General features: G+C 38.9%; 1 protein-coding gene across 1 annotated transcript in view; it reads right to left on the reverse strand.

Annotated features, from left to right (window-relative positions):
• Positions 1-27,844, reverse strand: part of MIPEP (mitochondrial intermediate peptidase) — a 70,758-nt gene that overhangs the window by 38,869 nt on the left and 4,045 nt on the right. The window contains exons 3-13 of the mRNA XM_054385680.1: positions 26,952-27,040; positions 22,133-22,219; positions 21,148-21,211; positions 19,922-20,104; positions 17,227-17,383; positions 16,924-16,972; positions 15,610-15,670; positions 14,907-14,959; positions 2,391-2,544; positions 1,386-1,463; positions 168-372 (exon numbers count right to left, since the gene is read on the reverse strand). Of these exons, the coding sequence (XP_054241655.1) occupies positions 168-372; positions 1,386-1,463; positions 2,391-2,544; positions 14,907-14,959; positions 15,610-15,670; positions 16,924-16,972; positions 17,227-17,383; positions 19,922-20,104; positions 21,148-21,211; positions 22,133-22,219; positions 26,952-27,040 (1,180 nt within the window). The remainder of the gene's footprint in view (positions 1-167; positions 373-1,385; positions 1,464-2,390; positions 2,545-14,906; positions 14,960-15,609; positions 15,671-16,923; positions 16,973-17,226; positions 17,384-19,921; positions 20,105-21,147; positions 21,212-22,132; positions 22,220-26,951; positions 27,041-27,844) is intronic.

The raw sequence follows: 27,844 nt of genomic DNA on the forward strand, positions 1-27,844 counted from the left end.
GAAGTATCAACATGACTCAACTGCTTCTGGCTCATCCCCTTTTATTTTCTTGTTTTGTTTATTTATTTTCTTTCCTTATTTTTTTTCTAATCTACCCCCTCCTAGAAATTGCACATTAATGAAAAAAAAAAGTTAAAAAAAAAATATCACTATTCTGACTTTCTTACCAGTGACATGTTGGTATCGAGTTCTTCCCAGCATAGAATGCATAGCATGCCCCATCTCATGGAAGAGATTCTCCATCATACCAGGACTTAGTAGTGTTGGTGCACTCCTTGTTGAATGTGGCAGGCTAAGCATAAGAACAACTACAGGCAGCTGGTACTCTCCATTTTCCTTTAGCCTGCCTCCACGAACTGTAAAATGACAGTCCTTTCCAAGATAAAAGCAAACATATGGACAGCCAATGTAACTACACCAATGATACTAAAACAATAATGAAATTACTAAGTTAACCTTCAACTATCAGATCGAACATAAACATATACTCTATTACACAAGCTGAATTCAATGGTCATTAACAGTGTTGTCCAATCGCTGCATGCCATTTCTCCACTTTTATTTGCTTCATTTTCATAAGGAAAAACCACCTCATTTATAAAGAAAAGATTGTGTTTTATGAAATATTTTGTTTCAGAATTATCAAAATCTCACATTTTCTAAATAGTATCACTAGTCCAAGGAAATTTACTGAAGTGCCAAATCTGTAATTTATACATTGTTTTCTCCTCATTCTTCAGCAGTAACATCTTTGTAAAAATATACTACACAGCACTCCTAGTATATTGTGAAATATTAGAAAAACACAGTGATATATTAAACTAATGAAGTTTAAAGTTTGTTCACTTACCACCTCACTGAAGGTGGTAATTTGCAGATGATTCTAAGGAGTGAAGTGTCTATTATACTGCATTGTGTCGTTAATACACTAGCACTAGGCAGCATGTGTGAGTGAACCACAGCAGTTGGAACCATATGCAGTTTAAAGTAGAATTTGGAATAAAAGTTAGTTATCATTATGAGCTTTCACCTTTAGAAAGTATTAAAAAGTTAGATTTTTTTTTCTTGTAAATAGTAGGCCAGAAAACAAGAAAGTTGTTTTTAAATCTACCATTTCTCTAAACAGGGTTCCAGGACATTTCATAGTGTCTACCATTCTGTAGAACAGAGAGTCTTGAGTTCAGGCTATCAGGTGACCTTTTTCAAATGAAAGGTTACTCACAACAATATTTTACCTAAAATCACATTTGAAATTGCAAACTTTCCCTGTTTAGCTTGCTTTAAATAGAAGTAACTTTTACTAACTTACATGGAGTGCAAAAAGCCCTAATGTCACAGTCATTGCTCAAATAAAACTCATGCTGGAATCAAATCATAAATGTTACCTGATGTGGTTTATCAGGTCGCTGAAAAAAGTCACAATAGATGTATCCTAGCAAACCTTCAGTTTCATGAACAACAGCCTAAAGAAAAAAAAAAAAGTATAATTTCCACAGTGAAAGCACTGTTGTGTGAAATTGAAGACACAGTATTTTAATTCCCAGATGTATAATGAATAAATGACAAATAAAGTGGGAATAATTAATCTAAATTAATAATTAACATAAAATTGTTGGTAATTTTAGCAGAACACCCCCCCCCCAAGATTCACAGTTCATCCCTAAAACTCCAACCATTTCACTCAAAACTAATTAGTCACATATTCATACTAAAAGTAACACTATCTGTAGCCCCAAAATGACTTCTGAGAAGTCAACAGTAACTGAAGTTGTTTTACCATGGAAGCAGAGATAGAAAGAGTAAGAAATAATTACAAATTGACCCACAGGATATAAAGAGCAGCAGCTCTTGCTGAAGGTAGAAGAGGAGCAAAGGAGATCTGGCAGTGAACACCATGAAGGTAAAACCCCAGAGGAATCTGGGAACCTGATGAGTAAGTTATTACCAAAGTTTTTATTCCCACCCTCCCCTAAGAAAAGGGCAGAAAAATAGAGACATAAAACCCAATCTCAAAGTAAAGGTAACATACAAAATAAAAAAAACAGAGGCAGAGACACATGACTGCTAGAATACAGTCATCCACAAACTGAAATTAGAAACCCAGTAGGGCTCATTCAGAAGAATGGCTTGAAAGGTAAAACAGAGAAACTGTTTCTGATTCAGGCACCCTTCACACAAAGGCCTATTATAAGGGCCATAAAATGCCAAGCATACAAAAGGCACTTAAGACCATGAAGTCCTTCAGGTCTAACTTCTAACTAAAATTAAGACAACTAGTCTGTACTATTGATAGGTACCCAAGTACAATAAAAACAAAACCTGATTCATGGCTCAGAGGAACACACCATCATAACTTTGTCATTTGAGATGCTGAGAATAAGAATACTTACCAACTTCCGAACATCTTCAGACCAAACCTCTCCTCTCTGTGTCTGTTCAGCATAAAGGGAGATTCCTAGGAGCTGACTGAACAAAGAGTTCAAACCTTCCATGCATGCCCCAAGAGAGAAAAACGGACAGTACAAGCCAGGATCAATGTTGTACCTACAAGAACCCCAAACCAGTCAGTTAGCCGAGTTTCATAAAACTATATTCTTCACCTTCAAATCACAGGATGTGACAAAACACAACAGATAAGCCTCATGTTTGGCATTACTCTTAATATAGTGAAACTCAGTCACAGACTAGCTATGGCACAGTTATGAGCACTGGTAAGTGCTTCACAGTAACTCCGTTTTTTTATATTGAAATCTGGACACCCAACTCAGCAGATGTTGACTACAATTATCAGAGATGTGGCAAACACGTAGCTCAAACAGACCCCATGGCAACACCATGGGTGGCCAGGCTGTTGCTTTTGATCCACAAAAGGCCACCGGCACTCAAGTGCCACTCCTGTGCCAAGGCTGCACTGTGTGACTGATCAGATAATGGAGGTGGCTTTCGCTGCAGTGTAAGCCAAACCCTCAGCCAGGGCAGGAAATCAACCAGTAAGCACTGCTGAGTCTGTAGTCTCGTCCTTCACTGAAACAACAGAAACACCAAGTGGACCAAATCATCTTACACACACAAATCACAGCTCAAGCTCTAGGGACTTTCTGAACTTCCAGCTTTGAGCCACATGAAGATTTTAGCATGTGGTGTGGAGTTCAAATATGGCCAAGCTTCCTGACAAATAACTAGTTATGTTCAAGACACTGTAGAAGACATCATGCTTCTGCATGCACAAACTGAAAATGAACAAAAAACAATTATAAAAAGTAGTTCAGAGGCATATGCAGCCCATACTTGGGCTCAAACATCCTGAATCTCTGACCTTAAGAAACAAACAAACTATCAGGCAAACAAATGCTTTGCAAACTTAGACCTTCCATGAGCTGCTGAGGGCCACGCAAGTCTTTGGAGATGACAGCAAAAGCAAAACTGTAATCTCCTTGTAGTTGCACATGCACCCCACATGACAAAAATCTTCTTGCTCCTTCATTTCACAAAGTACAAGTGTTAAGTTACTTACACCATTTCCTGGGGTCTCAGAGTAAAGACAGTTTAAATCTAGAGAATCACAGCCCCTCTATCTTCTTTCATGCTCCTGTGCTTTTGCTTCCTAATGACATGGTAACTAATTACTGAAATTTAAACATGCATCAGCTAGACTACAACAGCTGAACACCAAAGATGAGAACCATGCTTTGCTAAGGCCTGTGATCAAAAGGCTTAGAGACCAGCTGTGAAATGGTCAGCTGATCCCCCATCTACTTAACCAACCCTTCCTTCCTTCCCACTCCCACACACAAAAGACAGCCCAGTGGGGATACTGCACTTGCCAATATGCTGCTTTCAACCGAATTGTGGCTACAATTCACTACTTGGCTTCACTGCATGGTGATGCACAGCAGCAGGGAGTTACTTCTCTATGCCACAGCACTCATTCTTGAATATGTCAGTATGTTTTATTTTTCTAGTATCTTTTATACTACACTACCTTGATCACATACTCCAACAGCATTTTACAACTACCATAACAACATCAGTCAAAAGTACAGGTAGACTTTTACAGGATTTTCACAGAGTCACAGAATGGTAGGGGTTGGAAGGGATCTCTGGAGATCACCTAGTGCAACTCTCTGGCCAGAGCAGGTTCGCCTACAGCAGGACAGCATCTAGGAAGGTTTTGAATGACTCCAGAGATGGAGACTCCACCATCTCTCTGGGCAGTGTGATCTACTGCTCCACCACCTTCAAAGTAAAGAAGTTCCTCCTGTTTAGATGGAACTTCCTATGTTCAAGTTTGTGTCAGTTACCTCTTGTCCTGTCACTGGGCACCACTGTAAAAGAGAATGGCCCCATCCTCCTGATGCCCACTCTCTTAGCATTTACAGCCCTTTCTTCATTTTGCTTATCGTCACATGCAAATGCAAGAAGCTAAAGCCAATGTATTCCATTCTATTTTTAATGACACTAGAACATATAAAATTAAGCAGATTTTGCCTTTACTGTACTGACAGAACTTGAAGAAGTGCTGCAAATTCACACTCTGCATGCTACAATGCACACATTTTCCTTCTTACAATGAATCACTAAACCAAAAGAAGAAAATAAACATGGCATAAATTACTTTAGATGAAGCTAGATAAAAAGACTGGAAGCAAGTCTCCAAAAGAGAAGCCACAGAAATGTGGATTACAAAAGACAGTGTTTTACACTCAGAGACCCCCAGAAGTACAGAATTACAGTGTACATGTTGAACATCCTCAGATTAAGTCAGTAGTTCCAAAGAACTGCAACTCCTTCAACAGTGGTACTCTTTGGAAAGCTGTAGTAAGTAAATCTCATGTGTCTCCAGATTTTTATAGCACTACCCTCTGATCACCTTCTGCTCAGCTTGTTACCATGAAAAATTAAACCCACCACTAAATCCACTTTGGATTCTGCTCTAAAGATTTCCCTGCATACCAACTACAAGACCTCTTAAAGTGATCATTTTATTAAAAGGTAAAATAGCACCTTTTAGCAGCAATACACAACAATCTCCATAATAATTTAGGACTGCTTTTTTGTCATATCACTTAAAAATCTTTTACCACCATCCTCCATCCTAACCTGAGTTTCCTATTCAAAACTCAACTGCTTCTTTAACTAAGGACAGACCATTAACGAAAAGTTCACTATAAAAGTAGTGTCTTGATAGAAGGTTACTATGACATGAAGCAGGATTTCTCCACATACACCCCTCCAAGCTGCAAAACATGTTTATCCTTATTTTTAAAAATTACAACATATATTTCAAAATATCTCTTTGGAGATATTTAAAAGCCATCTGCACATGGTCCTGAGCAACCAGTTCTAGGTGGTCACATCTGAGCAAGCAGGTTGGACCAGATGACCATTCTGTAACAAAGTCATATGGAGCCTAGGACTAAGATCATACGGCTGCACTCTGAGGTAGATTTCATCTTTATCAGAAGAGGACACTTCATGGTAAGTGCAAATGATTACCACATTCAGTTGAAATACTGGAACAACATGTTTGCTGGGGGGCGCAGAGGGAAAGAATGCTGAATTTATCTTGTTTCATTTTATTTCTGTCAAACCCCACAATTACATACTACCAGAAGAAAGCAGTGCTATTTCTTCATGGAAAGAAGAACCAACATTAAAATATTACAGGGAGAAGTGCTATTTTTTCCTCATTCTCAGCATTTCTTGAATATGTGCATTGTCCTCATGAACTTACCCCCCAATGAAGAGGATGGGGAGAAGGCTCTCTGACAGGTATTTTGTAATACTCTTGCTATCCAAAGATGGGGGAGAAGAGAATTTATCTATAATGCTTTGTCTTTTAGAAAAGCACAATACTTAAACAAACAAGAAGTAACAGACTATACTAGCTGAAGGCAGACTCCCCAGAGGAACTGGTCCCCCTACCCTGACTAATGTTTGAAGATGTCTGACATTTTGTGTACAATAAGGTCTTGATTAAACCACCCCTTTAATAATAACTATACAAAGTTAATGTCAATCAGTTCTGGTAAAACACTGTCAGATTCAAATCTCTTCCATATTTAATGAAAGATGCATATTAATATACCACTTGCCAATGGAAAAGTTAAAGTCTTTTAAACCAATATTTTTTCAGACAGAATGTTAAAAATAAAAAAAATTGTTTAATAGTTCTAATCTCACTGATTTCTCCATGTCTACTAGCATACAAAGATCAAAGATACTGAAAAATCCTCAAGTAGCACTTGGTGTCTTATAATACATGACTGGTATTTAAATGACTTTTGGACAATCCTGACAGCAGTCAGTGGTGATTATTTTACCTTAGGTTACCTGGCATCCCTAGTCCTTTTGTTTGCTGGGCACTGCAAGTTATATATGATTATGATAATATAATGCAATTTTCATAATCAGATGATAATAATCAGTAACACACATCAAAATGAGTCTCAGGTACTGAAAAAAAGCTACCTCTCCATGAAGTGGACAGTACATCTTCAAAATCTTTCTCTTACCTGACTCCACACCCACTAAGCAGTAATCATTCCAGACACTCAAATACAGACCTAATTCACAACTTTTTAATTTGGCCCAACCTCATACATGAGCTCTTTTCAAAAATTAAGTAAGACCACCTACCATTGAAGAGAGCCTAACACCAAACTTTCACTGACTTCAGGTAAATGTTCTCTCTGAGTCTTTTTAGGAATAGAAATTAGCCAAAACCTCATCTATCTGAAGCCCATGTCCTGAAATAAAAAACTCAGGTCCTGGAATTATTTCAGTGGCAAGAGCAAGCATATGTCTGACTTTTCTGAGCCCTCACCTTCAACATTTAATGCTACTCACTGCAAAACGAAAGGTGTAACATTAGATAAAAGAACAATGGGGGAAAGGGAAGACATTCATTTGAAATGCTTGAATCTTTCACAGAAAAAGAATACTCAATTAGCAGAACAGGAAATCCTACAATCTCTTCTAGATCTGTAAAACCAAAGTCTGGCTGGAAGGTGTGGGTGGAAAAGTATTTGGAAGAGTTTACAAACTATATGTTCCCTTATTGAAAATTCTTGTTTGATTCCAGGCTCGAACAGTAGCATCCATTAGGAGTTTATAATTTCCAGATGACAGGAAAAAAAGCATCTGTTGCTAGTCAATGATTATGCAACTTCAGATATTCACAGCTTCATCACCTTAGTGAAACTGCACAAACGAAACATTTCCCAGGCACAGTATTTCAGCATTCAAATTCTAAAGCACTGTTAGCATAACATCTTGGCAGCAATGGGGACTGTGATTGTGACAAACAAGCCCAACTTCCCTCAACCCTTTGTATGAAGTTTCTAATGCTGTTCAAGGGTCTTGGGTTGTATCTCCAAAACACTCTTTGACCCAGGCCAGATTATCTGAGAGACCACATGAAACTCCAAGATGAAGACTTCTATCAAGCACTCATTAAGCACTGTAAACTGCCCTGTAACAAAGAGAGAGCTTGTCTGTGCTGGATGCAGAGTTTTTCTGAGGGCTGATCCAAGTCTGTAAAATTAATTTCTCCTGAAGCTAAAAGGGAAACTCAAAGTTCACCATTTTCTATCCCAGGTGTATGGTGTTTCTTTGATCATTTTTTTTCAAATATGAAACCAAGTGTATTTGAAAATGCACACAAAAGCTTCCCAACAAAACCCTACCGAAACAGTGCATTCCACTGCACATAACTTCACTAGTGATAGAATGAAAGGACCAAATGAATTAACTGAAAGTGACTGACCTATAAAAAAAGGAGCAGAGTTTCCAAAGTACTACGGCTCAGCCTGTCCCTGAAGTGCTCACTGGTCAGAGCAAAGAAATCTCCATCATCTACATATTAATAGCTGTTGATGACCCCACTGTGCAAATAATTATTTTTATTATACTACACTTTGAAGTAGCTGCCATTCTATGAATCACCTTATGCTTGATTTTCAAGCTGTTATCAGCTGTGGGCTTAGGTAGTTGTCTAGCTTTAGCTCCTTCTATTTAAAACAAATAAAAAATAAAGAAAACTACAAGAAACAGCCAATTTAATACAAGCTTCTGGTCAGTTTTTGGCAAGCTGCCTCTACATTTATTCTGCCAAGTTACAATTTTTATCTCCAACGGGAAATGTATTCCAAGTATTTTTGGGAAAAGAAATCAGAAAGGAAGTTATTACAACCCATACTGAACTACCCCAAGAGGCATCATGCTACCAGTGAAATTTCTGCTAAGGGTTACTGCTACTAGCAAGAAAGGTTAATACTCTGGAGACAGTTAAAATCAGCACTGGAAACCAACCTGACCTCCATTTAGTGACAGCAACTGCAGAGAAGTGCCTGAAGACAGGTTTCCTTGTATGCTGTAATTTGCAGCTTGCTTGCTGCACCAGCTGTGGAAGACGATGCACGTGGCATACTAACATCACTAGCAGAACATTGTACTGCTGTCTCCAAAGCTGGCAAGTACATGAAAATATACTTACAGCACTTCCTAAAGAAGAAAAAAGGATTTGGGTCAGCTAAGCAAGCCAAGGCATGAATCAAACATCCTGTCTGGACATCCTTTCACTTAAAACGTTGAGTCCTAGGCCCCGGCAACATGATTCAGAGTGCTTCAAATAGGTACCTAGGAAGCCTATGTCACCACAGGAAAGCAGACACAAATATAACGCCAATTTCATGTTTAGTGAGGTACCAACAAGAGCTAACTTGCAGAAGTTCTGAGCTCAGCTATGAGCTCTGGAACTTAGGCTTCCTTGACTGGACTGCATGTTGTACATCTGAATCCCAAAAGCATGAATAGAATAGCTTTTTCTATGGGAAGGTGCCTTTGAAAATACAGGCAAAGGAGATAGATGTGGTCTGATGAACCACAACAGAACTTTGCAGAGAACTACGTACTCCAGTTAAAAAGATTTAACATAGAACCTTTCTTCTAGGGTATCAAAGGCCAAAAAACCTTTAAGGATTGATTTTTGATACCTGCAGTGCTACAGGAGTTTTCTCTACTGCCCCTGACCCTGAGCACACAATTTTTCTTAAACTATTATGTGAAACTTAAAGGATCTGAATGTACTTCTGGAAGAGCAGGAAAAGGAAATAACATTTCCATCTGTTAAAGGCATATACAACAGAAAACACAACTATTAATGTAGAAGCTTACTTCCTGAAATCAAGAATGCATTTTTTATATGACAAGATACTAAAAAAAAAAACCCCAAACCCATTGCTTTTAGTTTAGATGTAGGAAATATTGTGGTGCATTTATGTAAAATAATAAAGAACACGAGTATATAGATCTCATTTCTAACAAACCAGAAACAGCATCAAATATACACGAGCTAAAAATCCACAGTGAAAAGTATTTTTCTCTGTGACAAACTTTCAGTTAGCTACTTTGACTCAAAAAAAAACCCCAAAACCAAGAATTAAAGTCCCTTTTATTGTAATAAAGAACTTTATGTCATTTTGTTGTTCCTGAAGAACTGCATAACTCATATGCTTGAATGTCCAAAACTGAGACTCAAAAGCACAAAAATAAACAGATTTTGTCTGTTCATTTTGGCTTAAAACTTATTCCAATAACATAATTCACTCTGAAAAATCTGATTTCAAAATGTCAAATGCATTTAAAACAAAGGCCAGGAAAGAATGAGTATTTTCTTATGTACTTTGCATCAGAACGTAAGCTCAGAAACTTTACGAAATCTCAGTATCCTCCTAAAGAAAGCAGAAATACAAAAGAAAACAGTGGTTTCTTTGATGTAAATTCCTGCTTTATATTAAACTATGTTAAAAAATCCACTTTATTTTTACAGTATGCATCCCAGCACTATTTTTAAAAGAAGCAATGTAGCCAAACCAATTTTAAAACCGATTTTAAAAAGAAGTTAACTGACACGATGAGGTTTCCTTATTCTTCATGAGCTAACAGACATCAAACAAAAACAGTGTCCCTACGAAGAACAAAGATGTAGTATGTGATTATAAATAATTATTCCTAAACTTGTATGACTTGACTGAGTCTAAATAAAATGCAGACTTCTAAAATCACTTTCACTTAAGCTATATATGTGGCAATAAACTAAGACTGTTTTGGGTAGCCTGACTTTCATCTATTCTGTTAAGAATGCTTTTTATAAACTTGGATTTTAGGGATATTTGAGCAAAGATCATTGTTCATCAGAACACAAGCATTCAGACTCTTAATTGCAAACTGGCTGCTTGGCAAGAATTCTTATCGGTGGCTATTAAATGTAGTTCCAAACATATCCTTATTTTTTATTTATTTGAGAAAAATTATCCTGTTGACATCCACAAAAATATAGAACGCTAAGTTAACAATCTCTAATAAAACACATTCTGTCAAAACTTTCAAAGCAGCTTGAAAAAAATCTTAGTAGTAAAAGATAAAAGTGAGATGAACCCCTCAGGTTAACTTAAAGAGATCAAGACAAGGAAAGCCCCTTCCAATTTTCATTACATGCCAGACCATGAAATTTAATTCTTTACCTGAAGGGAAACTCTTAACCATGATTTATAGAAGACTCTAGATTTCTTAAAAATAATAATGATAATAATAATAGAAAGCCTTTGTACTCTCATCAACCATAAACTAGCACCTGTATTTCACATTCCCTTTTTCTGTTAATTTCAATTTCATAGAATATTTTGGATGAGGTGAGGGCGTAATTCAGAATTTGGTTTGGTATCAACACTCTTTGCAGCTTTTAGATTTGTTATCACATCAACAATTTTTTCATCTTTCTATGATCTGAATAAAGAAATAATTTTTGAACCTTGAAATTCTGCTTCACAGCAAGCCTGTTGTTCAGTAACCTTCAGGTTTTCCTCCAAAAAGCTTGGTCCACTAGCTTGGTGACTGGCAAGTTAAATCAACTAATGTTAGGTGCACATTAGAAGGCATGACTTCCTTTTTTTATAAACATAAAGTTACACAAAGTTTTCCTTCCCTATGAGCACTTTGTTTGAAATATTTCCTGGTTCTTTTTAAATTTTGCCTTATTTTTCCACTTCCAATTTAAAGAAAGTGACAGTTTTCTCAGATATTCCACAAACGGTCTAGATTATCTTTCCATGTGGTGTTCCCAAGATGGAACACTCTTTGATGAAACTTAAAGTAATTTAACAGAAAACAGCCACAAACAAGTTTGTTTACAAGCAACTCACAAACTTCAACATTAGTTGTAGCTTTTAGTTACATTTCAGTTACATTTCCATACCGTGGTACCAAACTGAAAAAAAAACAGAAGTGCTGCCCATTCTCCCCTGAGGCTAGCAGTCTATGTAGATAGGGTCCCAACAAGAAAGAGATGAGTTAAGTCTTAATTTCTCAGAAATGTCAGGTCATGCCAAAATCCAAAACATCTGCAATTGCTGTGGTGGCTTCTCCTTCCCACACAGCAGGAAACTGGCTTATTTTGGCATTGAGTTGTTCAGCCCCTAGGCCAGTCTTATTTATTTCTGTAGTCCCAAAGAGGTGGACTAGTCCAGAGTGCAATACACTCCAAGCACATCACAGCTGCAAGCTGAATAAAGTCTGTGACATTTTGGCAAAAATCCCAAGAGTTAATTATAGCCAGCAAGGTCAGCCTGGTAGGCACCAAAGCTCAGGGAAAGAGGAGTCAATACCAAACGCACTAAGCTCACCACTCTCTCAAGAACAGTTCTGTGCCTCTGTCAGAAGCAGCTTAAATACAGTCAATTCCATTTTCAAAGAAAGTGGTTGACCTCAAAAGGTCTCCCTTACGACCTGGAAAAAGTCAGCATCTTTGCAGGATCAGGGCCTTGAGAATTGTAACTGCTGCTGCACTTAACTGAGAAATAATGGGATTTAATTAGTACTATAGTACTTGCCTGCATGAAAACTCAACAGTATTATTTTTATAATATACATACTAGACATCTTCTTACTTGTTAGAGGCTGAAGCATGTTCTAGCATTCACTGTTTTATTATCCTCAGCCTGCCAAAATTCTTGAGGTTCTCTTAATTATCTTCTAAGATGCTACTACCATGAATTTCAGATGTTGTCTGCAGTTTCTCTTAAATGTACATTTATATTGACATCTATTTTGTCTGTCACAAACCACTGCTATAAAAACATTACACACTCACTAAATGTGAGTTTAAAGATAGAGAGGCTGCATTATGTTTTTTTTAAATTGTAAAACTATCCTGTTACCATCAATGGGAGACTTAGACATTCGAAGTAGGATCAAGTGTTGGGCAAAAAAGACTTGGTGAAAGCTGACAGAAACAAAATTATTGTGGCTAAATTTACAGATTAGGTCTGGAGCTCCTCCTGCTGTTCAACTTACAAAATAGCAGAAATGGTCAATAATTGCAGAAGCAGAGCAAAAAATAAAGGCAACCTGATATGATAGCAAATGCCATTAAGATTCAGCAGTCCAAAGGCATATGAATATTCTACGTTCTTCAGAGGCTGACATACAGCTCTTTGATTATCAAGAATCTAACAAAAGATTTGTTTCTCTGATGCTGTTTCGACTATAAAGAGATAGAATATAAATACATAAATACATTTAAAACATACAATTTACCAATATAAACCAGACATATTAAAAAAGTCATGAGTTTCAGCATCATTTGAAACAAATTGACGTAGATGTTAAAAAACCTGGAGAACTAAAGCAAAAGATCACATCAGGATCACCGTGTCTAACATTTACTCCCAACATTTCTGTTTGCAAATATGATCGTATAGACCAAAATAGTGACCACTAAACTTCTCAACAGACACTGTCCCATCTAATAAGATTGTGTTACAGTGGAGCAATGTGTTACAGCAGAAGCAAATGTAAGGAAAATTAAAGACGCAGTCTTAAAACCATCATGGACTGGTACCCTGAAGTGCAGCTAGAACGTTACTAAATTTCTTAATAACTAAAGCCCTCTGGTCTCTTTACTTATATCTAGGTTTGTGAAGATAATTTGCATCTCATGTACCTGACTGTATCTAGGGAACTACTGTTCTGTACATCAGCAGGAGTCGCAGTGACAACAGTAGTCCAAAAGAAATTTGCTTCTGTTTTACCACAAAAATTTTACTAAGCAGAAAAAAAGAAATTCCTAGCAATACAGAAATCAGCTCCCAGATGTGGTGCCTGAATAAATAAAAAATAGCAAAGACACACTGCCAATGTCTTAGTCTGTTTTACCTGCAGCTCTCCCTTCATAAAGCTGTTATGCAATTCTTAAAGTAATTTTATTGGGTCTTTTAGAAAGGTCCACAAGAAAAGGAAATATTTTGTTTCCTAATGCCAAAATGAGCAGAATAATCTGTGATCATCAGCAACCCAATTACAATATGATTAGCTTCATCAGATGAATTAAGAAGGACATTAAGAAAGTATCAGAAGACACTCCTCCAGAAGGAGAAATAAACAAACACCAATGCTCGAAACCTTACAGGACACACTGATTCTAAAAATAAGGAAAGCATACGCTATAGGACATATAGAAAATAGACACAGACAATAAATTTAATCAACATCTTATAGTCATGTTAAGTACTATGTATTAGAATATAACTCTTGCTGTTTTGAAGACTCTATATAAGCAAGGTAAATGAGATCTGCAAGCTCCAAGATGGTATCTTAAAGGAGTATGACTGCTCTTCCATAGATTGCTGCTGACCACTGCTAAGATGGGATGTGAAGCTGATGGCCCTCAACTCTCCTTCAGCATAACCACTACTTTGTTCCCACTTTCAAAGAAGCATGTCTGCTACCAGGCCAGTTTAAAACAAAAGCTGCCATTCCCTGGCCCTGCCATAAAAAAGCAACCCATGCATACACTGTGGAGTGTTGTGTGCTATGACAACAGCTACTGGGAGCAGACCCAGCAGCTGGATATCCTTCTCCCTCCCCTGCACATTAAATTCTGCACGCACAGGACACGAACTTTGCTGCACATACATAGCTCAGTTCCTATCTGAGCACAGAGTAGCTTAAGACAAGACCAATATTAATTAGAGCTGTCACTCATAGAAGTACAGCCTCAGTAACAAAGCACAGGAAAGCAGCAGAACTGTCAGGCCAACTGCTAACAATCCTTCCATAGCTTTCTGATCCAGAGTAAACTATTATTTCCATCAGATACATTGTCCAAGTTTGGTTTAAAAAAAAAAAACAAAACCAAAACCAAATCAACCTACAAATCTTCAGTTAAAGGAAGATTTTTCTTCCACTTCTCACGAAGGAAGGACAACTTTAAATTATCTTTTCTAATGCAAGCCTAAACAGTCGCCACTGCTGATCTGATGAAGGCAACATGCAGTGCTTTTGTCTTTCAGAGTTGGCATCTCATTATGTACAAAAGTTTTGTGCACAATTTAAGTCTGTGTAGAGGATTTATTTCCCAGTCTTTGCAAGAGAAATGAGAATGAATACAATCCATAAACAGGGGAGATCTACTCAAGTAGTTGTTATTTCAAGTCTATAGGTGCATGTTCAGTAAGAAGTACAACAGTTAAAATCTGAAGAGGAGTTGAATTGTAGTCAGTGATCAAAATTTATTTTAAAAACATTACTGCAACTCAGCTAAGAGCTAAAAGCAAAACAAGAACAAGGATTTTCTAGCTGTTCTGAATCCATTTAATCCTCTTGTATCTTCAAAGAAAAGCCAATACTTTCCAGTAAAAAAACAAAACAGGAACCAAGTACTTCTACAGGCATTCCAGCAGTAACTAAAGAAAGTTACAAACAAGTGCCCTACCAAATACTCTATTTTTTCATATTGATGCACATCTTCAAAGAAGGAAATCCTGTTTACATTGAGGACTTTTCTTATCCTTATTGCAAGGAATTAAAGACGTGAATTTACATTACAATCAACATAGGGAGCTTACCTCTCAGCACGAAGAACGCCACTGTAGTAAGGGTGATCCCAAGGCATCAGCTTCTGAAAGAGAATCCCAGCTTATAATTAAAATAACAGACAGCAACTGAACCTAAAGTGAAAGTTTTATTTCCCTTTGAATATTGCTTTCAGTTTTGACAAGTCAGAGAACTTTAAAACATAATGGGAAACATTCAAGGCTAAAAACACCATCAGAAATAGCATCATACATGATAATTTGAAACCTTTTTTTTTTTAAACATTTGCTTGAAGGTGGTACTTCTTATTCAAATATATGTCACTTCATACCAGATTTCAAGAAACACACTCAATTCAAATAATAAAAAAAAATAAACCTAATTATGTACAGAATTAGGATTCATAACCTAAAGTATGCAGACTGGACATGCAGCTATCTTAAAGCACAGCCTTTATTTTTCAAATTAGTTACTTAATTCAAAACAAAGTAATAACCAAAACAAAGTGCAGAAAGTGACTATCTCACACTCAGTGCTTGGCTTCAATACAAGTAGCAGCTGAGCTGTCAAAAAACATTTGAAAACAGAAAACAAAGCTTCTCTTTCTAATTATACCGTGTGTTGTACACTAAAAGAGACCTAATTATTTTTGTAGAACAAGGTCAGATGATACTAGTCTAAAACAAACCCCACACAACCCTGAAACAGTAAACTACACATGAAAATTTAACTTACTGAATTCCAGGGGTTGAGCTTCATTTTCATTTTTGTCATCATTTCAAAATCTTTTTGAGTTCTGAAAAACATTTTTATGATGAAAGTGTTAACGGAAAAATTTTGAGCAATGAGCAACACAATAATACCCTGTCCTAAGAAAACGCCCATCATCACAGAGTCATAGTACTCTACAAAACAGCAGGCTCATATACTACAGCAAAAGAACTTCTCTATTCTGCTTCTGTCATTCAGGTACCTTCAAATCAAGTCCCTCTTACTCTGGCTGTACACCTCCAAAGCATTTTCTTTCTTACAGTACACTCAATTTATAGGCAGTGATGAAACTGTTTTGTGCTGTGTCAAACTAAGAGGCAAAAATGACTATCAGGGGAATTTGCTTGGAGATGTAAAATGTATGGAGTTGTGCATATGGAGAGAAAATGAGAAGAAGTGTTTGTTATAGCCATGACCTACAGGGTATGAAGGCCTGTGAGTAGCAGAAGTGGCGAGTTCTGTGGAAGGAGGACAGTGACCCTTCTGCAGTGGCTGCACTGCTTTGGCCCAGGACAAAAGATGCATACATACCATGCTGCCACCATGGCAGCAGGGGCAGCAGGCTGACCTCTGAGACCCCCTACACCCCCTAGATCTATTTTGGGAAACTTCCAAGATAGTGCACATGCTCAGCAAACTCTGCCTGAAGGAAGGAACCCATGGGAATGGAGACTACAAAAGGCACAGCATTAGCCAGGCCAGGCCAGCACCCCACCACCTTGGAACCCCAGGTTGGAGACCACACAGCACAACATTGGAGCCTGTGGTGGTGATATGTCTCCCCTTGTTATCACTGCCCTCTTTTCCTTCTCTCCTCTCATTTCTTTTGACTACATGTGACATTAAACGAGTCAAAGAACACCTCCTTTACGGCACTGCCATTTGTATTGAAGAGATCAACTGGGTTCAACAGTCACTTGGTGCTGGGTTCACCTTTGTTTGTCTGCAAGGATTCTTGAAATCTAGCATGGTCCTGTCTCTAAGCCCAAAGTTTGAGGCTCAGGTCAAGTCAGTGTTCTTTAGCACTTGAACTTGGTGTTCTTGTTTGCTGTTGCCTGCATTTGTTGACACTACAGTTGTTGCATTCAGTCCTGGATGTCCTTGGATCACAGACACAATTCATTCTAGGCCAACAGGTCCCCTTAAAACTCTGATCAAGTCTTGCTTTTTCTTCATCAGAATGCACAATAAGCAGCACTGACTGACTCATTAGTGAAGCAGTCAGTCTATTCTTGAAGTATATATGGTTAGAAAAATTACTTGGTGAAAAAGACATACCTTTCAGACAACTGCTCAGAAAGCTTCTCCAGGAACTGTCTAACTGTCTCTAGAAATAAAATGGGGGGGAAAAATTAAGACATTTATTTCTTCCCTTAAAATATGTTCAGTTTCCATCAAAACACTCCAAACAAAACAAGCTCCCTTCGAAGAAAGTTCTTTTTAGAACAACTAACTACTCCATTGACCACTGTGTCATCATTTCAACAGAATTTAGCACCACATTTACTTTGTCACATGCTACATGATACCTAACACTGTACATTTTATTTCTCAGCATATCCTTTTACACATGCCTTGTACCTGGATTTTTGGCCATCGTTCCCTGAAGAGCCCTGTGGGCAAAGGTGTCATACCCAACCAGCTGTGCCAGACTGTTTCGGCTAGCAAGCAGTTCTTCTAAACGCCTTAACTGCTCAGCATTTGGGTAAAGAAAAACCTTGTAAGCAGCTTCTCGCACCTAGTAAAATAAAAATAAAAAAGGTCACATTACTACAGTGCAATTTTTAAGGGAAACAAGTGATGTAACTGAAGATCTGGAATTACAGCTGTATTTCACTGGTATTTTTGGGAGAAGGCCTAAAGCCTTTTAGCAATAGTAATTACACCTGCTTGACAATTATGGCTCTCTTATCCATTACAAATGGAAGGAAGATAACCTAGCAGCTGAAGACTGTCAAAAAGGGTCCTGTTCTCTACTCCTGTTAACAGACCCCTCTCTGCTCATTGCCTCCCTCTTCCTGTCAACATCTGTGCTTCTCAGACATCTCTATGGACTGTCTTAACTCACTGAAATTTCTGAAAATAAACCCAAAAGAAAGCCAAATTGTTCTCTGCATATCAATTAAGCTGGCTTATAGGATTGACAAGAACTAGAGACAGGGTGAGGGGAAAGAATAAAGGCGGAAGAGTCTTACTTTTTTTGAGGTAGCAAGCTTCCCATCTGCCCATGGACAATGTGACAGTCTTTCTCCCATTTCTGGTTTGTTCATTTTTGATTCAAAAGTCTCTCAAAAAACCCAACCCCCTCCCCCCCCAAAGAAAAACAGACATCACCTCAAGCCTCAGAAAATTTGGTTAAATGCTTTCTGTTTCACAAACAAACTGAAGATCATCTTTATTTTGTAAGATCTTTTTATTTTATAAGCTTAAGAAATCTAGCAACAACTTATGCTTTCCTTACTTGAAATAAGCTTCCCTCTTGGATATATTCTCCAGTTGGCATTTCTCACTTCAGCTTATGCCTCTTGTCACCTGTCCTCCTGTCATGGAACACTCTAAAGAGCCTGGCTTCATCCTCTCCATGGTATCCTTGTAGCTACTGGCAGGCTGCTGTCTGGGTCCCCAAAAAGCTGGCTCTGCTACAGGGCCAACAGGCCCAGATTCCCCAGCCTTTCCTCACAGTGCAAGCACTCCTGGCCATCTTAGTGGCCTCCATTGAAGTTAAGCCTAAAGACTGACAAGTAAAGGGCTATAATCTCTTCCTCTCTTTCTGCCCCAGCTCATGAAATCCAGAACACTGTTGGCCATCTTTGGTGCCAGGGCCTCTGCTAGCTTACAATCAGCTTGTTTACCATCAACCCTCTGAGACCTTTCCACAGATCAAACCCAGCCAAGCAGTCCCAGCCTGCACTACTGCCAGAAATTCTCCTTTTCCAGGAACAAGAATTCCTGTTTGCCCTTCTTGAATTTATAAGGTTCCTATCTGAATATTTAGCCTTGCCCTTCAATGTATCAATTGCTCCTCCCAATCTGCTATCACCTGCAAATTTGGGAGGAAAGTACTTTGTCACTTCCTCCAGGTCATTGATAAAGATTTTAAACAGGAGATGTCTCAGGACAGACCCCTGCAACACTGCTCTCATTACCAGCCTTCCAGTAGAGTACAATGCTTCAATCACTACTCTGAGTTTGATCATTAAATCCAGACTGTAATCTCCCAATTTGGATTTCTCTATGACCTTCATAGGGATCAGAGTGAAGCTAAATTGCCTGTAGTTCCCCAGTTTGGTGGGTTTTGGCCTTTATGAAGGTGAGTGAAACATCATTTCCACCAGACACTGGGGTTCTTCCCTCATCTTCACAGCCTACAAAAGACAGCAAGCCTTTCAAGGACAATAGCCAGTTCTCTCTGGACTCAGATGCAGCCAGTCTGGTCCCAAGGATTTGTACAGGTTGAGTTGCCTTGTAATCCCAAGTCAAATTCTTCTCTACTGCTAGTTGTTCTCTTTCAACCCTGCCACAAAGCGTGGCAGGCTGGGAAAACTCATCGGTGAACACTGAGGCAATGAACAGCCTTGTCTGTGTCCACTGCCACTAGGTCAGTCACCTTATTCAGCACTGAGTCCACCTTTTCCTTGTCCAGCCTTTTAGTACTAAAGCAGCAGCAGCTGATCCTGTTGTCATTGACGTCCCTTCCAAGTTCAAACTCCACTTGAGCTTTGGCCTTCCTGACATCATCCCTACAAGTACAGGCAATATTTCTAAATGCCTCCCTTCTACATGGTACCTGCTTCCACCTCCTGTCTGCTCCATTTCAGAAATGAAGCTTTGTTGGGAGTTCCCTGCTTGCCAAACCTCATTCCTGATACATCTGTTTGGCTTTCTAACGATCATCCTGTGCTGGTATGGAGTATCTTAGTGTATTGTGCGCTTGGAAGACACTACCTTTAAAGAACTGACAGCTTTCTTGATCTCCTTTACTCTTCAGAGTTGAATCCTATAGGATCCCACCTCCCAGTTTACTCCATAAACTGAATGCTGCTTGCCTACAATCCAAGATCTGTATCCTGCCCCTCTTCCTCAATCCATTCAGAATCTTCACATCTATTATTTCATAGCTGCCACTGCCAAGGCTGCCATTAATTATTACGTTCTAAAATAGTTCTCCCTTGTTACTCATAACACCATAATCATAAGCCACATGCGACAGTAAGTAAAATAACTGATACGCACTTTTGTTACAGAATATGCAAAAGCACGTGTGGGGAATACACACCAGATCATCAGGACACTCAGCATGCAGACCAGCAACTTGCAAGTAATTGCCTTCAGCTGTAAAATTATACCGAATGTGCTCTGGCAAAATATGTTTGTCAATCTTGTTGGGAAGGTGAGTGCCCATCAGAAACTCGTTACATAAATCCAGTATTCTGACGTTGAGGTTGACTGCTTTTTCACGCTGCAAGAAAGATAAAGCACAAAATGCAAATACAAAGGACAAAATACATAAGAAGATCTTCAGACACAGAACAAGCAGAATTCAAAGCTTCTAAAACCTTAAAGGACTTTCCCAGAAATGAAGCCGAAAATACTTTTAGTATTAAAATTATAGCAGCAACAAAATCCTAATGTAGGATGCTCAGACAGATCTGTAATTTCAAACAGATCTGTAATTTCAGATAGGAGTGAAATCTGATAGCAAATGCCTATGCTTCTGCTGTAAGAACAGGCACAGTGGAGTTTAAGTAGAATTTACTTAAGCTTTGGTAGCTGCTAAACTGTGCCTAATACGATTGCTATGTAAAACACAGAGAAAAAAAAAAAGAGGCATCACTGAAACGGATAAATCCTACTGGCGTCCTAAAATAGATAATTGAATTATCGTTCTCCTCTTACTGTTTGTATTGCACTATTTTATGGAGACCGTAAAGCATTTATGGTACTTCAGTCTTTCCTTGATGAGTTTGAGATTTAGGGTTTCTTCATCATCATCATCATTAAAGTATTTCACACATTTAATCCTACTGTAAGATTTGCCTCAATGAACTTCTGAACAAGATCTACAACTTCTGTTGCACAAGCACCAAAGGAAAGCCTGGACAAATACTTGATCCCTTTTTGAAATATTCTACCTGATTAATCTGTCATCACAGTGCATAGAGTGCTGCTTTCTCCCCTCTGTAAACAGGTTGTTCAGAGAGCTAAGCAGCTATTTTAACTACCTGGTGCAGACACCAACCAAAGAAAGCAGGATCCCAGGTCTTGCTTATAACTCACCAAAACAAAAGAATGATGAGGGCCAAACTGGGAGGAACAGACAGCTAATATCTCAACTTAAAAAACGCCACACTTTAGAAACAGTTTTAAATTGACAAAAATTCCACAGAGGACAATGGGAATCCCACAGGACAAACTGGCACAGAATCATCGTATCCCATGTTTCATTATCTGATTTTTGGTAGTCAGGCAAATTTCTGTTCATATACTATAGCAAAAAATTACCTTTTCTTCGTCCAAATGAATGCCACTGATCTCAAAATCAAACATAAAAAGTTCTGCCACTCTCCTAAAAATACAGTAAGTCCCCGTTAAAAACAGCTTTATTTGATAGTAGACATAATTTCTTAATAGATTTTGCCCTTAGTAGTTATTTAGGTTTCATGTCTTTTACAGAAAATAACACCACAGTTGTACGAGTATAGTTATTATGGACACAGACTTCCTATAGTTTAGGTCCTCAACAGTTTACTCAGTGAAAAAGGACTTTTTCCTTTTTAGTCATTTTAGTCACCTGTACTGAAAATATCCTTTAAAATAATTCCATTATAGCACTCTAGACATTTAAGCAATTTGTGCAAATTACCATTTTGGGTTGACACTTCATTTATTCTAACAGATCAGAAAAAGACTGCTTCATACCTAACATCCTTGACTGTGGGGGAAAGAAGGAAGAAGGAAGGAAGAAGGAAGTAACTTTCTCAAACATAAAACTTGTCTAACCATGTCTGCAAAGAAATAATTCAAAATTGTAACTGTTTAAGGAGCTAATAAACATTTTACAGCAATCATAAAGCTTTAAATAACTGATAACGTGATTTTGAATTATATAAACAAGTTTCTGTAAACTGAGATTATACAGCCTGTGCTCTCCTCTGTTGCTAAAACCACTGATATATATGCCATAGTACAGCATCTAATTTTAAGCACAATGGTGTTATTGAAGAAAATCTTACATTTTCCTTTTTTTTTTTTTTTTTGTGACCTCAGTTATTCAGCTTAAACATAGCTTGTGCACCAGTCACACAAAGAAACATCCTCCAAGACCACAGAAATGTGCAGGTAATTTAGTAGTGACTAATAAATTAGTAACAGAGATGTGGTATGTTTTCCACTTGTACTAATTAACTTAACAAAACACAAATTACAGCATAAATAATTCCTTCTTGTATATACCTAAAAAGCTAAATCTCTAAGTTTTATTAAGTACCTGGTTTCTGGATCTAGAGAACTCATAACAACTTCATCAGCTAGCAGACGTCTCAAACTCTGACACAGTTCAACATCTGTATTTAACCTGGAAAGACAAATAGTAAAGGAATCACTCATTAGCAACAAACACTAATATTTCAGTCTCTTGCTATTACTCATTTAAAGACAGAGATTTATATTTAGTGAAACAACATTAAAAAACAAGGACTGTGTTTTGAAACTGCTTTCTGGTTCATAGCCACACTTAAAAAATGAAAAATGTGTACACATGAGATGTGGGTTTGTGCATCAAATAGGAAAATAGTTTTGGGTGGCATTTTTTGATAAATATGAGAAGACTGACAGCTTATTTTTTATGCTTAAAGATAATGATGGCAAAAGCATAAGGGGGAGAAAACCGTTTTCCAATCCTTAATTTGAAAGGACTCCATTAAAAGCAAATCTGTGCTCAAGTTTGCCATCAGATAGATGTGCTGCAGGCTGCCACTGAAGTAGACTAAGATCCTACTGTCTCTAGAACATTTCCAGATTGTCCATGTTTAGGCCATGTCTGGGGCTAAACTATAGCAGTTATTCTATCACCTGATGACCCTTCCCCAGCAGAGAAGGGGAATCAGGAAAAGCAGAGAAGACCCACAGGATGAAATAAAAATGGATTTAATGAAATAGCCAAATTAATACCAATGTCAGTACAAGGTATATAAAGTTACATTCAAGAAAGGTGCATCAGTCACAACATTGCAGGAAGGCAGGCCTAGATGGGAGCAGCAGGATAAGGAGGAGCACCCACAGTAAGCCCCAGCAGGAGGCTCCCCTCTCTTCAGCAATCTTCCTCTTTTATGCTGAGTGTGATGCTCGTGGTCTGGGCTACACCTCCCAGCCAGCTCAAGCCCTCTGACTCTGAACCGCTAATGGCCTGCAGCCCATGGCTGGCCTGGGATTCTGTCCCAGCAAAACAAAGACACAGATCTCATCACAGTGCCTGTGCCAACAAACACTACATCCATCAGATTTGATGGCAAGTGAGCTACAACATGTATATCAACCTGGATTACTGGGTAAGAATCACAGTGGGGAATGAAACACACACACATCAGCATAGCTGCAGTGAGCAGCAGCCCTCAGTCTGACAATCTTGAGCACGAACTCTTACACCAGCTGAGCTGCAGCAAGCCCCTGCAGCCCTGTTTGTAAAATGAACTTACTAATCAACATCCAGTTCAGAGACAGAAAAAGACATTGCATCATGCTTGTACTTCAGGACAGGCTCTCTACAGAAGGTGTTAAGGAAAAAGTCCAGAACTCTCAAAAGGTAGATATGTACTCTAAGTAGTTCCTGAGTGATACCACTTACCCATGAAAACAAACATTCAGTAACAGCTAGTTTTGAGCATTTACATTAGTTTATGAAGCTCTCAAGTTAGTTTGTGAATACTTTCTTCTTTGTACAAATTTAAATCTGAACTGGTATTCAGATATTAAAGTAATGTTGTGATAGATGGTGCACTCAATTTAAGTCTTGAAAAACTCCAGTTTCAAGGGAAAGGTTTCTAAAACACACTGGCAAGATCAAAGCAACAGTTTCTGCTGAATTTGAGCTTAGAATTTTCTCTTTAGTCAAACACATTAGCCACAAGGCTTACTAAACATGCACTGCTGCCCTCCTCAGAATACAAAGGGCTTCATGGCCTTTGCAACTTACTATTGGACAACAGGTGAACCAGTTACCACCTCAACTGTTACTAGGAATTCTGAGGGAAGCAGCAGACTCTGGGTCACCTTCACAGTAGAGTAGAATAGAATAGAATAGAATAGAATAGAATAGAATAGAATAGAATAGAATAGAATAGAATAGAATAGAATAGAATAGAATAGAATAGAATAGAATAGAATAGAATAGAATAGAATAGAATAGAATAGAATAGAATAGAATAGAATAGAATAGAATAGAATAGAATAGAATAGAATAGAATAGAATAGAATAGAATAGAATAGAATAGAATAGAATAGAATAGAATAGAATAGAATAGAATAGAATAGAATAGAATAGAATCAAGAAGGCTGGAAGAGACCTCAAAGATCATCGAGTCCAACCTGTCACCCTACACCTCATGACTATCTAAACCATGGCACCAAGTGCCACGTCCAATCCCCTCTTGAACACCTCCAGGGATGGTGACTCCACCACCTCCCTGGGCAGCCCATTCCAATGGCCAACCACTCTCTCTGTGAAGAACTTTCTCCTCACCTCCAGCCTAAACCTCCCCTGGCGCAGCTTGAGACTGTGTCCTCTTGTTCTGCTGCTGGTTGCCTGGGAGAAGAGACCAACCCCCACCTGGCTACAACCTCCCTTCAGGTAGTTGTAGACAGCAATGAGGTCTCCCCTGAGCCTCCTCTTCTCCAGGCTAAACAGTCCCAGCTCCCTCAGCCTCTCCTCATAGGGCTTGTGCTCAAGGCCTTTCACCAGCCTCGTTGCCCTTCTCTGGACATGCTCCAGCAATTCAACATCTTTCCTAAACTGAGGGGCCCAGAACTGGACACAGTACTCAAGGTGTGGCCTAACCAGTGCTGTGTACAGGGGTACAATGACCTCCCTGCTCCTGCTGGCCACACTATGTCTGATGCAGGTCAGGATGCCATTGGCTCTCTTGGCCACCTGGGCACACTGCTGGCTCATGTTCAGGCGGCTGTCAACCAGTACCCCCAGGTCCCTTTCTGCCTGGCTGCTCTCCAGCCACTCTGACCCCAGCCTGTAGCTCTGCATGGGGTTGTTGTGGCCAAAGCGGAGCACCCATGTGATGGTTTGAAACTGTCTTTTTAATTTTTTCCTTGCAAAGTTCAAAACAGAGAAAGTGAAAGAGTGTAAATAAGTCACTACTGGGTGTAAGAAAGCAAAATAAAGATTGTTCTAAACACTTCCATTGGATAGATAGAAATGTTTAAGAACTACTACCCAAAACAAAGTAGGCACTCTGCACGTTCTGCAGTGGGGGCAGTTGCTGGACTGTCTGGCTGCTGTTTCTTCTTCTCTTCTGGCTGAAGACAACATGTACTGACCTTGGTAGCTAAGTTAACAACTTTCTGCTTAACTAACTCTGCTTCTCTGTCCAGGGGGGTCTGGGGGGGAAGCTCCTGGGAGAGGGAGGCCCCTTTGGGAGGGTCCCCTTGGGGGGAAGCAAAGGGAGATCAGTTGTGCTTTTCTGTTGATTATATATATTTGTAAATGTTGTGAATTTTGTATATTTGTACATATTCATTGCATTTCATCGTAGATTTTAGACTCTGCTTGTAAATACAGCCTTCATTTGCTTCCAGACTGGGCTAGCCTGGTTACTTGTTGGTGGGGGGGGGGAATTTCAGCTCACACCGACACAACCCGGCACTTGGACTTGTTGAATGCCATCCTGTTGGACTCTGCCCATCTGTCCAGCCTGTCAAGGTCCCTCTGCAGAGCCCTTCTACCTTCTAACAGATCAACACCTGCTCCCAGCTTGGTGTCATCTGCAAATTTGCTGATGATGGACTCAATCCCCTCATCCAGATCATCAATAAAGATATTGAACAGGATGGGGCCCAGCACTGATCCCTGGGGGACACCACTAGTGACAGGCTGCCAGCTGGATGTGGCACCATTCACCACCACTCTCTGGGCACGGCCCTCCAGCCAGTTCCTAACCCAGCGCAGAGTGCTGCTGCCCAAGCCACAGGCCGACAGCTTGGCCAGGAGTTTGCTGTGGGGGACAGTGTCAAAGACAGTACTGCTTGGCAAAGCTTTCATTTAAGAAGGCTACTCCTGAATGCCACAGGAAGGAAAGATATTGAAAGAACACCGTATTTGGAGATTAAATATCACCTTTTTCCACCTTCTCAGCAACAAGAGAAGAAGTAAAGGAATTCACTGTAGTCAAGGACCACAGAGGAAACTTTCAGGATTTAGGGTTTCAGATATTTTAAAACTATTAAAAAGGAGAAGGAAAAAAAAAGAAAACCAGAGTTAAACTTCAGAAACAGGAGCCCTTAAAAACACATTCTGTGAAATAAGGCTTTTAATTAACCAGAAGTCTGCCAGAGTACACCAGGGAGACATCACAACCCTAAGCAGACATTTCCTCTAAAACTCATTTTAAGGAAAGACTGTCCTTTCCTCCTTCACATATCCCACCCCCGTGGCCTCATGATGGGAGGAGTACATGCAGGAGCATGTTTGCTGGCAGGACTTGTGACTCCATGGGGGATCGACATAGGAGCAGTTCATTCCTGAAGGACTACACCCCATGGAAGGAACCCACGCTGGAAGACTGTCTCTCATGGGAGGCACCCCCACACTGGAGCAAGGGAAGATGTAAGGACTCCTCCCAAGAAGGAGGAGCAGAGACAACTTGTGATAAACTGACCACAACCCCAATTCCCACTCACCCTGCATCACTTGGCAGGAGGAGGTAGAGAAAATCAGGAGTGAAGTGAACCTGGGAAGGAGGGAGGGCTGGAGGGAAGGTGTTTTTGAGATTTCATTTTATTTCTCATTATAATACTCTGATTTGACTGGTAATAAATTAAATTAATTTCCCCAAGTCTCTTTTGCCTGGGATGGTAATTGCTGAGTGATGTCATTGCCCTTATCTCAACCCAGAAGCCCTCTGCTGTATTTTCTCCCCTCCATCTAGCAGAGGAGGGAGAGTGATAGAGCAGCTTGGGTGGGCAGCTGGTGTCCAGCCCAGGTCTACCCACAACAACAGATGAGCCTATAGTACTTTCCAAAAACATATATAGAAATAGCAAAAGAAAAAAAGAAAGAAAGAAACCCAAATAAGGCATACTTCTCTACCATGGTACCAATGCTCCTGCAAGCTTCTTCAGCAGCCTCTCTGAATGCAAAGTCAGGATGGGCAATTTTCACAAAATCTGCCTAACATAGTACAAGAAAAAAAACAGTGAGGGAAAAGACAAATAAATAAAATCTTAAATTGTATGCAAAATTGTACTCAAGCAGTTCCATTTACATTAACATTTATTTCTACAGTTCTCTGCAAGCTATTGCAGAATTTGCCTCTTTTTTTTTTTTTTTTAATAAACTTACTGGAAATCTGTGCAGACAGCTCTTAAACTAGTGAATGTCTTCCCAGAAAGCATCTTTAATCCATATATTTCTTAAAAACTTTTAGCATCATGTGTATTTTAGACTCCTTAGAGCACAGATATTTCAATGTATTTAAATGTTAGTTAACAGGTTTTTAAAACTAAGATTCACAGTTAAGAAGAAAGCACACCACCAAATGTGCATACAGGGCTTGTTTTCAACCCCTTACTACTCTTATGCATAGATCTGTCAAGCAGTGCTTTGACAACATTACTTACTAGGATGAAGTATGTTTCTGGAGGGACAACCCAGAAGTTCTTCTGGATTCAGAACAGAGGTTTTATTTGATTTACTGATTTTGAGTAAGTCTCCAAATACTTCAAGGAGTTCAAAGGCTAGAAGGATGCTAAAAAGGGACTAGGAAGCTAGGGGCTTCCAAGACTGGTGCTAAGAATTGAGGGAGGTGCTAGCCTTGAAATTATAAAGAATTAAAGATTTGGAATATACCAAAGACGTTCAGTATGATTTTGCAGAAAATACATTAAATAAGCTCAACTTTGTCTAACTGTATGATTGCAGTTTGATTGAAAAGGCAACCTTACAAATGTTATTATACATGACTTCTTAGAATCC

Source organism: Indicator indicator, chromosome 1, assembly GCF_027791375.1.
Source record: "Indicator indicator isolate 239-I01 chromosome 1, UM_Iind_1.1, whole genome shotgun sequence".
Lineage (NCBI taxonomy): Eukaryota > Metazoa > Chordata > Aves > Piciformes > Indicatoridae > Indicator > Indicator indicator.